Below are 15,273 nucleotides of genomic sequence, written 5' to 3'. Positions count from 1 at the left end.
GTGAGGTCCTTGCGGTAGCAGGTCCTTTGTGGGAGTTGTTTAAAGACAAGTGTTGAGGCTGCAAACTCAGTTCTCTCCTTAGCACTGCGACATGAGATGATATTCAATGCAAGGAATTGTAATATCATAGTGAGGAATCTAGGAGAAAGCAGAAAATAACCATTTTGAATCCAGGGGAACTGGACTGCCTGAGGCCAAATTTCAAGAATGGCATCTTCCCTCTGAGTTTACCCTGTGGTAGGGAAGAATAATGGAAATTTTAAAGGTGGCAGAAAAATGCAATTGTAGAGTCATGATTTGCTCAAGAAAACACAAAGATGGAAATCTCCATTGTGTAATAGGCTCTAAGCTAGGGTGCTCTGTGGCTTAAGGGCCTTTTTAGCATTTATGTTTCTAAATATGAGTCTAAGAAAGAAGACTATAGCACCTGATCAAGTTACATGTGAGCTACTTGTGTGGGTGTGTGTGGGTGGGTGGTACATGCGTTTGGGTGGCTACTGTGGGGCACTCTTTATCTCCTATCTCTTTCCCTTCCCCCCCAGTGGCAAGCTGTCCTTCCCTGGTGGTCAGACTGCCTCTCAGTATAGGAGAGCATCACTGTGCATAGGTAACAGACCCAGGTTAAGCGATGCGACTACCATTGTTCTTTAGGGAGGCACCTTCCATTATTTGAGTCTCCCTTTGGCTAAGGCCTGGGGGATGCTCCTTACCATCAGATGCTCATTGTTTTGGCGCCGATCATCTATTTCCTTCCTCAGCTTCTTGTTTTCATGCTGCAAGTGGACCATCACATTGTGGAGATGGCTGTGGGAAAGGAAGAGTGTATACCAGGAGTGGGGGATCAGTGTGGACACAAAGGTGTCTGGAAGGGGTGGAGAGAGAAGCTGGAAGGGAACCTCAGACATCACTGAGGCTCCTTTGATAGAGGGAAGGAATCTCTCCAAGAGCACACATCCAGGGAACAGCAGAACAAGAACTACACCAGCCCTGCAATACTCCCCAGTCTAGGGCCCAAGATGGCTTCCTTCCCTCAAACATGAAAAAAAGAAAAAAAAAAGGAATGCCTCCCAACACCTTTGGGCTTCTTGTTAGGTTTGAATGATGAAGAGAGCTGCCCAAGTTCTTTGTGGGCCCCCTTGCCTGGCCCAGGGCAGTGAGTAAGGGATAGAGACCAGAGAGACTCAGCCTTCATAGATTAGGGTGACTTACTCCTTTTCATCAGCCAGTTGGGTAATGCATTTGACCTGTTCTCGGATCTTGGATCCCAATTTCTCTGTGCTGTCACTGTAATTAAATTCATAAGAGAAAAGAATAGCTAGTCCAGGACCTTACCCCGCTTCTTCTCTTAGACCAAGGGCACCGTAGCCATATGCTGTTGAGGTTGAGTCCTAGTTTTGTGGCTGGGAAGGTCGAGTTCTTGGCACTGTATTGGTGGGGTGGGGCAGGCCCCATCCTCATTAGTAACCACAACATGGCGGGAAAGAGGATCCTGAACCCCTGAGCTTGTCCCGGGTGTTTTTGAAGAAATAAAGAGGGATTCCCAGATAGGTCACAAAAAGGTTGCCTTCAGGTCCAATTCTATCCTATTTGGATGCTCCGGAAGAGGAGCTCCAGACCCCTCTGGTCTAAGCCGACTCAAAGCCACTATGGGCTGGAGGGGAAGGGCAGGGAATATACAACGTTTTGACTCCATGTGCAATGTCCCGGGGCAGTGAGGCTGAACTGAAGGATCCTGTCTTGCTTGACATCTTTCCCCCTTACTTTTGATCCTTCGGCCGTTTCATTTCACTCTCCTGGTGAAGATTCCAGCTGTGCGCATTCTCCAGGGTATTCAGAAGGGCTTCCACCTGGGACAAGTCATGGGCCTCATGGAAAGGCAACAAGTGGGAAAGGGGTAGAAGGATGACCCATTTCCCTCCTAACTCTCAGGTAAGGTCTGGTCTCCCCCAAGGAGGAGACCGACTTTGTTACCCACTCCCTTGGTCGGAGGGCAGACCCTTACTGAGATTTGTCTCCATTAAAACCGAGAGCACTTATGGTTGGGAGGAAGGTGGACGAGAGAAGAGCTGGGAGCTCAGAAGAAAATCCTCCAGCCTATTCCTCCCCAACCCCATCTTGGATCCTGGTTTCTAAGCACACACCTCCCCCTCCAGGTTTGGGAGATGCTCAACTTGTATTCTGACCCTTGGTGTATGAGGTGAACCTTCAATCCCAATACTCATCCTTTGTCCATGGGCCCCAGGGAAGGAACCACATACATGTGGGCTAACAGAAAACCTGCAGTTGGAGAGAGGCTCATGTACCTCACAGCTAGTTGACATATATTTGTGCTTTAAGACGGAGATTTCATCCTGTAGGAAGTCTTTCTATCAAGAAAAATCAGAAGATGACAGTCTGCGGCTGTGCATATCCCGAGCCTTCCTCGGTCAATCCATGGTGCTAGGAGAGACTTCTTATTGTGCCTCCCATGGGTTGTTCTTAGGCCCCAGGCTAGTGGGGGTGGGGGTGGGGTCAGGAAGCCTTGGGCACAAGGAAGCTGGCCCCTGTTACCTTTTTCTCTTCTTCCCGTAGGTTCTCCTTGAGGGAGGCCATTTCCACCTTGAAGACCACAAGCTGCTCGTCTTTGGCTGCCATGAACTGAAGGTCGTGTTCGTGTGTCTTTTGCCAGAAGGCCAACTGGTAGTTCATATCTTCTATATGCTGAGCGAAGGCTTCGACCTATCCAAGGAAGCAGAGCTCATGAGGCCAGGGTGGGAGACATTTCCTAGCCTGAGAGCGTTCCCTGCCTCGTCAGAAGGCGGGACTCCCTACACCCTGGGAAGCAAGTGAGGGTTAGGTCCAGTTATTTAGGAAAATTTCTGACTGTGGGTGGCAGAGGGCAGTGGTAACCTGAGGTTTTCAGGTCCTCAAGGGGCTCCCTAAACTAGTCCACCTGAGCAGGGAGGTGGGCAGACCAAGAGAGGGGAGGATGCAGGTCACTATGGGAGAGGGAGAGAGACAGGGTGGGTGAGGTACATAGCTTAAGGTGCCAGGCAGTCCTGGGGGCCTCTGGGGGAGTGGGAGCTTGGAGAAACAACAGGTCTGAGCCCAGCCCACAGGCAGCAGGGCCAGGCCTTTCCTACCTCAAGGAGTGGGCCAGGCAGGAACATGCTTGTCTCACCTCTTCTTCACTCTGCTGGTGGAAGTCCTGCAGCTTCTTCAGTTCCCTGTTGAGCTTTTTCATGTGGTCCTTATAAGTGCATGTCTCCTCCTCCAGCTCACACATCTTCTGCTGAGTCTGCTGTAACTCATGGCGGAGTATGGCTGCTTCCAGGTTAGCCTGACTGAGCTTTGGGGCAGAGGCTGTGGTGAGCCCAGCCGCACTGGCCAACCCTGACCTCGGTTAAGGATGAAGGACATGGGAAAAGCTTCCCCAAAGGACATGGACAATGGAAAATTGCTTCCTTTTGGAAGGTTCTCCTTTTCTCTAGTGACAAGATCTCTATCTAGTGCTTTTCTAGGTGGGTTGGGGAAGAGAAAGGGAGAGTGTTAACATTTTTGTTTATTTTTGAAAAAATTGTTAGGTTTTTGTTTATTTTTTTGTGGGGCAATGAGGATTAAGTGACTCGCCCAGGATCACACAGCTAGTAACTGTCAAGTGTCTGAGGCTGGATTTGAACTCAGGTCCTCCTGAATCCAGCACCTGCGCTTTATCCACTGTGCCACCTAGCTACCCCAAATTGTTAGTTTTTTTTTAAAAATTAATGATCATTTATTTTTTCTCCCTTTTATCTTCTCACCCCTACTAAAAATGAATAAACAACAAAACAAAACAAGACCAAAAAAAGTCTTGCAATAAATATGCATAGTTAAGGGAAACAAATTCTCACATTGATCCAATTCCAAAAGGTGGGTCTCAGGTTTTTGCACCAACAAACCAGTGCAGCTGAGATTAGAAGGGAAACAGTTAACTCAGAGAGGGTTATCTTTGCAGATGAATAAACAGCAATGGAAATGAATTGCTGAAAATATTAAAAACCTACATTTTTTTCCTTCCTAAGCCCTCTCTCCTTCTATTCCCATGAGTTTATTGGTTAACTATGCACCCTTAAGACAACCCAGCTTTATTCCTTTCCCTTTTTCTTTAAGCCCACTTACACTTGGTCTTTGGTCCCCTCCGGGGTAAGGTTAATAGCAACCTGGTGCTGGCTCTTCCTTCCTGCCCTGAGGGTGGTGATACCTAGGAGGGGATTAGAAGGAAATCCCCCCCCCCTTTTTTTTTTTGTGAGGCAGTTGGGGTTAAGTGACTTGCCCGGGGTCACACAGCTAGTAAGTATCAAGGCTGTATTTGAACTCAGGTCCTTCTGAATCCAGGGCCAGTACTCCATCCACTGTGCCACCTAGCTGCCCCTCCCATCCCCTTTTCTTTGCAGTGCCAGATACTTTGACCTCCAGCCTTTGCTGAATATTTTGGTCATAGCCAGTTGGATGGAGATCCCCTAACTTTGCCCTTCCATCAGTCCCTGTCCCCTGAATCTGGCCTGATTCCCTCAACTCTCCCTTTGAGAAGTGTTTTTGTACAAGGGGATATGAGATTATTTCGCTACCTTCTCCAGAGCCTCCTCCAGATTATTTTGGCAAGTTGATGACTCTTGAGCCGACTCCTGGAAGCAATGAGCATTTTTTAGGTCGTCCTTTTCCTCCTGTTTTTCAGCCTCTTGGAGATCCTTTTGTACTTGGTTCAGAGGTTCTTTCTGGCACGCCACCTTGGGGAAGAAAATGCCATCATCCTTCCAACTCTCACCACTAAGTACTTTTGGAAAGCTTGGGTTGGATGGATGCTCACATGAAGCCTATTGTAGCTTCTGTTTCTAGGCTCTGTGAATGGTTAGTTTTCTTTTGGGGTAATGTCCCCATTCCAGGAGTGAGGTAACAGTGAGTGGTGTATGATATGCTCAAAGGAGTGTTTCCTAAATACTCTAGGGTGTAAGGTACAATCCCGTGTACTTACACTGGTGAGTTATGTTCCACAAAACTCCCTACAATTGTTGCTTTCTGGGAGGATTTTTCTTAGTGTTAGGAGTGACCTGAATGTATTTCCTAAAGACAGGTTTAATATTAAAACCTTACACCCAGGCCTTAGATTGAGCCATGAAGTATGTAGTGTAGAGAAACATGTGCTGCATCTGGAATCGAAAGATCTGGGATTTTATAGCCTGGCATTGCCATTTATTAGCCTCTGGGCCTCAGGGTCTGTACCTATGGAATGGAAATAATATTGCTCATAGGTTTGTTGTGAAGATCCATTGAGATAATATATGCATAATACTTTATAAATGTCAGCCACTGTCATTATGTTAAAAGTTTGGTTTGCTGAGCCTTTATCCATCTTTGTGTGAGTAGGAAGGAAACTTACCTGTGGCTATACTTGGCTTTCCATCTTTGCATATGTCTGCATACACACACACACACACACACACACACACACACACACACAGAGTATCTGTTGTCTTTTAATGCTTTATTTCCTTCCATCTCTTGATTTATAGAACCTATTCATGTGGAACCTCAAGATGTTTGAACTTGGGAATTACTGTGTTGAGTAATTTAAGACTGAATGTTGTCTGATTTCCGAATACAAATGGCTCAAGGGTGAGACCATTCCTAAAATGAAATTATTTGGTCTTCTGTCAAGAGAAGTGTTTACTTTCTGTAGAAGCTAAGGAATATGGATTCAGGGGAAATGAGGTCATCTCAAAAGTCTGGAATTCATGCTAAGAACTTGAGAAGTGACAAAACTGAGGGACACCAACATGAAGATAAAATACTAAAAAGATATAATTATGAGGACAGAGACACTGAAAGAGACACTCAAAGTAGAAGTCATTTGAGAAATCTGTTAGAGGTGCTACTATGTTCTTTGTTTTGTTTTGTTTTGGTTTTTGGTGAGGCAGTTCGGGTTAAGTGACTTGCCCAGGGTCACACAGCTAGTAAGTGTCAAGTGTCTGAGGCTGGATTTGAACTCAGGTCTTCCTGAATCCAGGGCCAGTACTCTATTCACAGTGCCACCTAGCTACCCCTGGTGCTACTGTGTTCTAAAGTGACCAGAGAAGCCAGGATTCATTTTCCTTCCATAATGGAGGAGTCAGAACTTCTCTGTGACTTACCTGGCAGCCCGTGAATGGTTCCCTGACATTCAGTTCTTTGCAATGCTCACCTCATTTTCCTTCACCTCTGTTGTCTTCTCGGTGGTCTGGAGTTTGTTTGCAGCTGACTGCAGTTGCTTCGTACAGTGTTTCAGTGCATCTCGGAGGATCTCGTTCTCCTCCTCTAGCTTACCCACTTTCTCCTTCTCCTACTCCCTCATTGATCAAATGAGATAATATATGTAAAGTACATTGCAACTCTTGAAGCATAATATATAAATGTGACCTATTACTAGTATTGTTATTTAAGAGCAAAGTGCACACTAGCTACCCTTCTCTACAATTCCACCCTTCCTCCTGTGATATCTTGGCCATTCTCTAGCTATATTGATTGTTTTTTTAATTCTTCTCAGAAATTCCTTTATTGCAAAGAAAACTGGGGCAAGTTTAGTTGAAAAAGAAATGATCTTGGTTTTCCTTTTCCTCTCTTCATCACATTTTGGAAATTAGGGTAGGTTAACCATCTGCTTCTGCTGTTAACCATTTCTTCTTTGGTTTCCATGTTTAAAAACAACTAGCAACTAATCAGCCATTGCCAGATGCAAATAAAATAGGGGAAGGGAAGGCCATGATTGGGGGCTAGTTTGGGGAATCCCAACTACATCAGTCTATCAATATTAAATTCTTCCCTGTATAAAGAAAGAAGCTGCCTGCCTTTGAGTAACTGGGGTGGAAAAGTGAAACCTTGAAATGACAAGTGGCTTGGTAGGGATGAATGTTGACCAGGAGGCCTAGAAATGAACTTGGTCTTAGAATTTGAAGTATTAGTTATTTACTGGATAGTGATACATCTTTGACAAAGGATGGGTGGCCTTGATTACGGAATGATTGCTCAGAGCTCTTCCTCTCCCCCACCATTGTGGTGTTCTTGGGTCTGCTCACCTTTTCTGCTTGCTGTTGGATCTTCTCAGCAGCACAAAGTCTTCTTGTAGGTGAATCACATTGCAATGGACAATATTGTTCCTCATCCGAGAGACACTGGTTCTCGTCCTCAGGCATATTCAGTTTGTCCTTCTTCTACTCCTCATTGAAGAAAAAACATCCATATATGAGCCACAGTTCCATACTTCATCCTGTGACCTCTTGGCCTGTTCTTATCAATCTCTTTGACTTCTACAAACTCTTGCAAAGAAAATTGGAGTGAGTTTGCTTGGAAAACTGCCTTGAATTTCTTTTTGTTCATTTTCTCCCTCACAAAATAAGAATGAGGTTAGGTAGCTAGCCTCCTGCCATCCACTACCACCCATTTCTTTTTTGGTTTTCAGATCTAAACCAACCAACCAACCAACCAACCAACCAATTAGCCAACCTCAAATGAGAGGTAGGAAAAGGTAGTGCCAAGGTTCAGGGTGTTTGGAGCTCCTATATTTTTAAAAGTGTTCAATACATAGAGAAAGAAGAGAACTTTGTTTCAATAAGTGTGACATGAAAGTGAAACCTGGCTCTGGAAGGATAAGGTAGGATTAGATGTTGACCAGGAAGCCTAGTAGTGAGCTTGGTCATAGGATTTTAGGTATAAGCTATTTACTTTTACAGGAAACCTGTGTGAAAAAGGATGGGTGGCTAGATTAGAGAATGACTTGTCAAGAACTGTTCCCTTTCCCTACTCTTGTGGTGCTCTTGAGTGCTCACCTTTTCTGCCTTCTGTTGGATCTTCTCAGCAGCACTGAGCTTTCTTGTAGATAAGTCCTGTTTCAATGGATAGTATTGCATCTCCTCTAGGGGACTATGGTTCTCATACTCAGGCTCATTCAATTTGTCTTTCTATTCATCATTGAAGAACAAAGACCCAAACACCAGGAATTACCTGCCACCTAAAATGTTCAAATCTATTTCCCTGAGCAACATTGTGACATCTTGGCCTGTTCTCATCAATCTCTTTGACCTCTTCTACAAACTCTTGCAAAGAAAATTGGACTGAGTTTGCTTGGAAAATTGATTATTTTGATTTTTTTTTCTCATTTCCTCATCCACAAAGTACAAACAAGAGTAGGTAGCTTCCTGCCCTCCATTGCCTTCCATTTCTTCTTTGATTTCCAGCTTAAAACCAACCAACCAACAAACCAGTTATCCCATCTTAAAGGGAGGTGGTGTCAAGGTGCAGATGGTTTGGGGTTCCTGTTAAATCTATATTTTTCAGAGAGCTTCCTACATGGAGAAAGAAATGATTTTTACTTCAGTGTGTGAAACGAAAGTGAAACTTGGCTTCCGTAGGATGCTTAGGTTTGGATGCTGACCAGAAAGCCAAGGAGTGACCTTAATCATAGAATTGTAGATGGTAGCTATTTACTGGAGAATGCTAGCTTTGTTTTGTTTTGTTTTTTTGTTTTTGTTGGTTTTTTTGGGTGAGGCAATTGGGGTTAAGTGACTTGCCCAGGGTCACACAGCTAGTAAGTGTTAAGTGTCTGAGGCTGGATTTGAACTCAGGTACTCCTGACTCCAGGGCCAGTGCTCTATCCACTGCGCCACCTAGCTGCCCCCTAGAGAATGCTAGCTTTGTGACAAGGTTGGGTGTCTAAATTACAGAATGAGTTTCCAGAGCTGTCCTTTTCCCCCCAAATTGTGGTGCTCTTGGCTCTGCTCACCTTTTCTGCCTGCTGAAGCCTCTTCTTTTCAGCACAACTGAGTCTTCTTGTAGTTGACTCCTGTTTTGGTGGATAACATTGCATATTATCTCGGACACACACGTCATCCTCGGTGTCACACCATCTGTCCTTTTCCTACTCGTCATTGAAGAACAAAGCCCCAGATGTCAAGAATTATTTGTCTCCTTAAATGCTCACTCCTGAGACACAGTCCCACACTTCATCCTGTGATATCTTGGCCTTTTTTTTTTTTTTTTTTTTTGCAGGGCAGTGAGGGTTAAGTGACTTGCCCAGGGTCACACAGCTAGTAAGTGTCAAGTGTCTGAGGCCGGATTTGAACTCAGGTACTCCTGAATCCAGGGCCGGTGCTTTACCACTGCGCCATCTAGCTGCCCCCTTGGCCTTTTCTTTAGTTTTTTTTTTTTTTTTGCAGGGAAATGGGGCTTAAGTGATTTGCCCAGGGTCACACAGCTAGTAAGTGTCAAGTGTCTGAGGCTGGATTTGAACTCAGGTACTCCTGAATCCAGGGCTGGTGCTTTATCCACTATGCCACCTAGCTGCACCCCCTTGGCCTTTTCTTAACAATCACTTCGAACCTTTCTAAAAACTCTTGCAACAAGAATTAGAATGAGTATGAGTGGAAAACAGACTCTATTGACTTTCTTTTTGCTCACTTGCTCCCCCATATAATAGGACTGAGGGTAAGCAGCCTCCTGCCCTCCAGTCCTACTCATTTCTCCTTTGGTTTCCAGCTTTAAAACAACCAACCAATGAACCAGTTAGGTAACTGCAAATAGGAGGTGGGAAAAGGTGGTGTAAAGGTCCAGGTACTTTGGGGTTCCTATTAAATCTGTATTTTCAAAAGTACTCCCTAAATGGAAAACGAAGTGAACGTTGCTTCAATGAGTATGACATGAATGTGAAACTTGGCTTTGGTAAAAGGATAGGGAGGTTTGGATGCTGACTAGAAAGCCTGGGATTGCGATTTTAGGAGTTAGTTACTTACTGGGGAGTGTAAGAAAGGGTGGGGGACTAGAATGACTGTGCAGAGTTGTCACTATTGCCGCCCCCCCCCCCCCGAATTGTGGTGCTCTTGGCTCTGCTCACCTTTTCTGCCTGCTGAAGCATCTTCCTCTCAGCACAACTGAGTCTTCTTGAAGTGGACTCCCTTTTTGGTGGATAACATTGCATATTGCCCTGAACACACAGGTCGTCATCCTCGGTGTCACACCATCTGTCCTTTTCCTACTCGTCAGTGAAGAACAAAGCCCCAGATGTCAGGAATTACCTGCCACCTAAAATGCTCACCCCTAATCCTATGAGCCGCAGTTACACACTTCATCCTGCCATGTCTTGACCTATTCTCATCAGTCTTACTAAGAAAATGTGAGTGAGTTTGGTTGGAAACTCTCTTGATTTCCTTTTTGCTCACTTCCTTGCTCACATAGTAGGAATATGTGTAGGTAGCCACTTGGCCCCCACTCCCACACCTTTCTCCTTTGGTTTTCAGCTCTTAAACAACCAAGCAACCAACTAGTTAGACAACCTTAAAGAGGAGGTAGGAAAAGGTGGTGTCACGGTGCAGGTAGTTTGGGGCTCCAAATAGATATTCTTTTTTTTTTTTTTTTTTTTTTTTTTGCAGGGCAATGAGGGTTAAGTGACTTGCCCAGGGTCACACAGCTAGTGAGTGGCAAGTGTCTGATTTGAACTCAGGTCCTTCTGAATCCAGGGCCAGTGCCTTTGCCACCTAGCCTTCCCCCCAAAATGATATTCTTAAAAGTGTTTCCTACATGGAGAAAAGTATTCACCTTTGCCTCAGTGAGTATGACATGAAAATGAAACCTGGCTTTGGTAGGAGAATAGGTAGAGATGGTTGTTGACCAAGATGTTTTTTTTTTTGTTTTTTGGGTTTTTTTTGTTGAGGCAATTGGGTTTAAGTGACTTGCCCAGGGTCACACAGCTAGTAAGTGTTAAGCGTCTGAGACCAGATTTGAACTCAGGTCATTCTGAATCCAGGGCTGGTGCTCTATCCACTCCGCCACCTAGCTGCACCCCCTTGGCCTTTTCTTAACAATCACTTCGAACCTTTCTAAAAACTCTTGCAACAAGAATTAGAATGAGTATGAGTGGAAAACAGACTCTATTGACTTTCTTTTTGCTCACTTGCTCCCCCATATAATAGGACTGAGGGTAAGCAGCCTCCTGCCCTCCAGTCCTACTCATTTCTCCTTTGGTTTCCAGCTTTAAAACAACCAACCAATGAACCAGTTAGGTAACTGCAAATAGGAGGTGGGAAAAGGTGGTGTAAAGGTCCAGGTACTTTGGGGTTCCTATTAAATCTGTATTTTCAAAAGTACTCCCTAAATGGAAAACGAAGTGAACGTTGCTTCAATGAGTATGACATGAATGTGAAACTTGGCTTTGGTAAAAGGATAGGGAGGTTTGGATGCTGACTAGAAAGCCTGGGATTGCGATTTTAGGAGTTAGTTACTTACTGGGGAGTGTAAGAAAGGGTGGGGGACTAGAATGACTGTGCAGAGTTGTCACTATTGCCGCCCCCCCCCCCCGAATTGTGGTGCTCTTGGCTCTGCTCACCTTTTCTGCCTGCTGAAGCATCTTCCTCTCAGCACAACTGGGTCTTCTTGAAGTGGACTCCCTTTTTGGTGGATAACATTGCATATTGCCCTGAACACACAGGTCGTCATCCTCGGTGTCACACCATCTGTCCTTTTCCTACTCGTCAGTGAAGAACAAAGCCCCAGATGTCAGGAATTACCTGCCACCTAAAATGCTCACCCCTAATCCTATGAGCCGCAGTTACACACTTCATCCTGCCATGTCTTGACCTATTCTCATCAGTCTTACTAAGAAAATGTGAGTGAGTTTGGTTGGAAACTCTCTTGATTTCCTTTTTGCTCACTTCCTTGCTCACATAGTAGGAATATGTGTAGGTAGCCACTTGGCCCCCACTCCCACACCTTTCTCCTTTGGTTTTCAGCTCTTAAACAACCAAGCAACCAACTAGTTAGACAACCTTAAAGAGGAGGTAGGAAAAGGTGGTGTCACGGTGCAGGTAGTTTGGGGCTCCAAATAGATATTCTTTTTTTTTTTTTTTTTTTTTTTTTTTTGCAGGGCAATGAGGGTTAAGTGACTTGCCCAGGGTCACACAGCTAGTGAGTGGCAAGTGTCTGATTTGAACTCAGGTCCTTCTGAATCCAGGGCCAGTGCCTTTGCCACCTAGCCTTCCCCCCAAAATGATATTCTTAAAAGTGTTTCCTACATGGAGAAAAGTATTCACCTTTGCCTCAGTGAGTATGACATGAAAATGAAACCTGGCTTTGGTAGGAGAATAGGTAGAGATGGTTGTTGACCAAGATGTTTTTTTTTTTGTTTTTTGGGTTTTTTTTGTTGAGGCAATTGGGTTTAAGTGACTTGCCCAGGGTCACACAGCTAGTAAGTGTTAAGCGTCTGAGACCAGATTTGAACTCAGGTCATTCTGAATCCAGGGCTGGTGCTCTATCCACTCCGCCACCTAGCTGCACCCCCTTGGCCTTTTCTTAACAATCACTTCGAACCTTTCTAAAAACTCTTGCAACAAGAATTAGAATGAGTATGAGTGGAAAACAGACTCTATTGACTTTCTTTTTGCTCACTTGCTCCCCCATATAATAGGACTGAGGGTAAGCAGCCTCCTGCCCTCCAGTCCTACTCATTTCTCCTTTGGTTTCCAGCTTTAAAACAACCAACCAATGAACCAGTTAGGTAACTGCAAATAGGAGGTGGGAAAAGGTGGTGTAAAGGTCCAGGTACTTTGGGGTTCCTATTAAATCTGTATTTTCAAAAGTACTCCCTAAATGGAAAACGAAGTGAACGTTGCTTCAATGAGTATGACATGAATGTGAAACTTGGCTTTGGTAAAAGGATAGGGAGGTTTGGATGCTGACTAGAAAGCCTGGGATTGCGATTTTAGGAGTTAGTTACTTACTGGGGAGTGTAAGAAAGGGTGGGGGACTAGAATGACTGTGCAGAGTTGTCACTATTGCCGCCCCCCCCCCGAATTGTGGTGCTCTTGGCTCTGCTCACCTTTTCTGCCTGCTGAAGCATCTTCCTCTCAGCACAACTGGGTCTTCTTGAAGTGGACTCCCTTTTTGGTGGATAACATTGCATATTGCCCTGAACACACAGGTCGTCATCCTCGGTGTCACACCATCTGTCCTTTTCCTACTCGTCAGTGAAGAACAAAGCCCCAGATGTCAGGAATTACCTGCCACCTAAAATGCTCACCCCTAATCCTATGAGCCGCAGTTACACACTTCATCCTGCCATGTCTTGACCTATTCTCATCAGTCTTACTAAGAAAATGTGAGTGAGTTTGGTTGGAAACTCTCTTGATTTCCTTTTTGCTCACTTCCTTGCTCACATAGTAGGAATATGTGTAGGTAGCCACTTGGCCCCCACTCCCACACCTTTCTCCTTTGGTTTTCAGCTCTTAAACAACCAAGCAACCAACTAGTTAGACAACCTTAAAGAGGAGGTAGGAAAAGGTGGTGTCACGGTGCAGGTAGTTTGGGGCTCCAAATAGATATTCTTTTTTTTTTTTTTTTTTTTGGCAGGGCAATGAGGGTTAAGTGACTTGCCCAGGGTCACACAGCTAGTGAGTGGCAAGTGTCTGATTTGAACTCAGGTCCTTCTGAATCCAGGGCCAGTGCCTTTGCCACCTAGCCTTCCCCCCAAAATGATATTCTTAAAAGTGTTTCCTACATGGAGAAAAGTATTCACCTTTGCCTCAGTGAGTATGACATGAAAATGAAACCTGGCTTTGGTAGGAGAATAGGTAGAGATGGTTGTTGACCAAGATGGTTTTTTTTTTTGTTTTTTGGGTTTTTTTTGTTGAGGCAATTGGGTTTAAGTGACTTGCCCAGGGTCACACAGCTAGTAAGTGTTAAGTGTCTGAGACCAGATTTGAACTCAGGTCCTCCTGAATCCAGGGCTGGTGCTCTATCCACTGCGCCACCTAGCTGCCCTGACCAAGATGTTTAAGAGTGGGCTTAGCTATAGGATTTGGGGTGTTGGTTACATCCTGCTGAGTGATAGCTCTGTGACGATGGATGGGTGCCTAATTTACAGAATGAAAACCCAGAGCTATCTCCTTCCCCACCACTGAAATGATCTTGGGTCTGCTCACCTTTTCTGCCTGCTGCTGGGTCTTCTCTGCAGAACTGAATCTTCTTGTAGGAGAGTCCCTTTGCATTGGATAATGTTGCGCCTTTTCCTGTACAATTTGATTCTCATCCTCGTCCTCATAATATCTGTCCTCCTATTCCTCATTGAATAATAAAGTCACAGCCTTCAGAAATTAACTACTCCAGAAAATACTCACACCTGTTGTCCTAAGCCATAGTCCCATACTTCTTCATCCTATGCCTTCTTGGCCTGTTCTTTATCAATGTCTTTGACTTCTGGAAACTTTCATAGAAAATTGGAGTGAGTTTGTTTGTCTTTACTGATTTATTTTTAATTTCTCAATCACATTTTAGGAGCCTCCCATGTGCCATTCCCACCCATTTCTATTTTCGTTTCCAGATCTAAAACAACTAGCAACCATCAGGTTAACTAACCTCAATTAGGAAGTGGGAAAAGTTAGTGCAAAGGTTTGATGCTCCTATGTTTGGGCTGTATATTTTATTTTATTGTTTTGTTTTGTTTTGCGGGGCAAAGGGGGTTAAGTGACTTGCCCAGGGTCACACAGCTAGTAAGTGTCAAGTGTCTGAGGCCAGATTTGAACTCCGGTCCTCCTGACTCCAGGGCCGGTGCTTTATCCACTGTGCCACCTAGCTGCCCCCTAGGGCTGTATATTTTAAAACACTCTCCCTATGTGGTGAAAGGATTGATCTTTGCCTCTGTGAGTATGACATGAAAGTAAAACCTGGCTTTGCTAGGATGATAAGTAAGGTTGAATGCTGACCAAAAAGCCTAGGAGTGAGTTTGCTCATAGGCTTTCAGGGGTTAGCCACTTACTGGGGAATGCTAACTCTATGACAAAGGATGGGTGTCTAGATTACAGAACTGACTGTCCAGAGCTGTCCCCTTTCCCCACCACTGTGATGCTCTTGGGTCTGCTCACCTTTTCTGTCTGCTGAAGCATCTTTTTCTCAGCAGAACTGAATCTTCTTGTAGATGATCCCCGTTGCAGTGGATAATAAGACTCATAGGATCTATCCTCCTGCTTATCATTGAAGAACAAAGTCCCAAACATCAGGAATTACCTGCCACCTGAAATTCTCACCCACACTTCATCCTGTGATGTCTTGACCTATTCTCATCAATCTCTTTTCCTTCTTCTACAAACTCTTGCAAAGAAAATGGAAGTGAGTTTGATTGGAAAACTACCTTGATTTTCTTTTTTCTATAGGAGTGAGAGTAGGTAGCCTCCTGCCCTCCACTCCTACTCATTTCTCCTTTGGTTTTCAACTATAAGACAACCAAGCTGCTAACCAGGTAGC

At 44.7% G+C, this 15,273-nt stretch overlaps 1 protein-coding gene across 1 annotated transcript in view; it reads right to left on the bottom strand.

Moving 5' to 3' along the window:
• Window positions 1-15,273, bottom strand: part of PMFBP1 (polyamine modulated factor 1 binding protein 1) — a 266,935-nt gene continuing 251,662 nt past the window's right edge. The window contains exons 53-68 of the mRNA XM_043981207.1: window positions 13,956-14,087; window positions 12,854-12,991; window positions 11,366-11,503; window positions 9,878-10,015; window positions 8,771-8,905; window positions 7,818-7,949; window positions 7,068-7,202; window positions 6,197-6,334; window positions 4,587-4,745; window positions 3,161-3,328; window positions 2,551-2,718; window positions 2,184-2,366; window positions 1,762-1,847; window positions 1,210-1,284; window positions 711-804; window positions 1-138 (exon numbers count right to left, since the gene is read on the bottom strand). Coding sequence (XP_043837142.1) covers window positions 79-138; window positions 711-804; window positions 1,210-1,284; window positions 1,762-1,847; window positions 2,184-2,366; window positions 2,551-2,718; window positions 3,161-3,328; window positions 4,587-4,745; window positions 6,197-6,334; window positions 7,068-7,202; window positions 7,818-7,949; window positions 8,771-8,905; window positions 9,878-10,015; window positions 11,366-11,503; window positions 12,854-12,991; window positions 13,956-14,087 — 2,079 coding nt within the window. The 3' untranslated portion in view covers window positions 1-78. The remainder of the gene's footprint in view (window positions 139-710; window positions 805-1,209; window positions 1,285-1,761; window positions 1,848-2,183; window positions 2,367-2,550; window positions 2,719-3,160; window positions 3,329-4,586; window positions 4,746-6,196; window positions 6,335-7,067; window positions 7,203-7,817; window positions 7,950-8,770; window positions 8,906-9,877; window positions 10,016-11,365; window positions 11,504-12,853; window positions 12,992-13,955; window positions 14,088-15,273) is intronic.

This window comes from Dromiciops gliroides, chromosome 2 (genome assembly GCF_019393635.1).
Source record: "Dromiciops gliroides isolate mDroGli1 chromosome 2, mDroGli1.pri, whole genome shotgun sequence".
In the NCBI taxonomy this organism is placed as follows: Eukaryota; Metazoa; Chordata; class Mammalia; order Microbiotheria; family Microbiotheriidae; genus Dromiciops; species Dromiciops gliroides.
The sequence above is the reverse complement of the archived record's forward strand: the minus strand, read 5'-3'. Positions and strand labels throughout refer to the sequence as shown.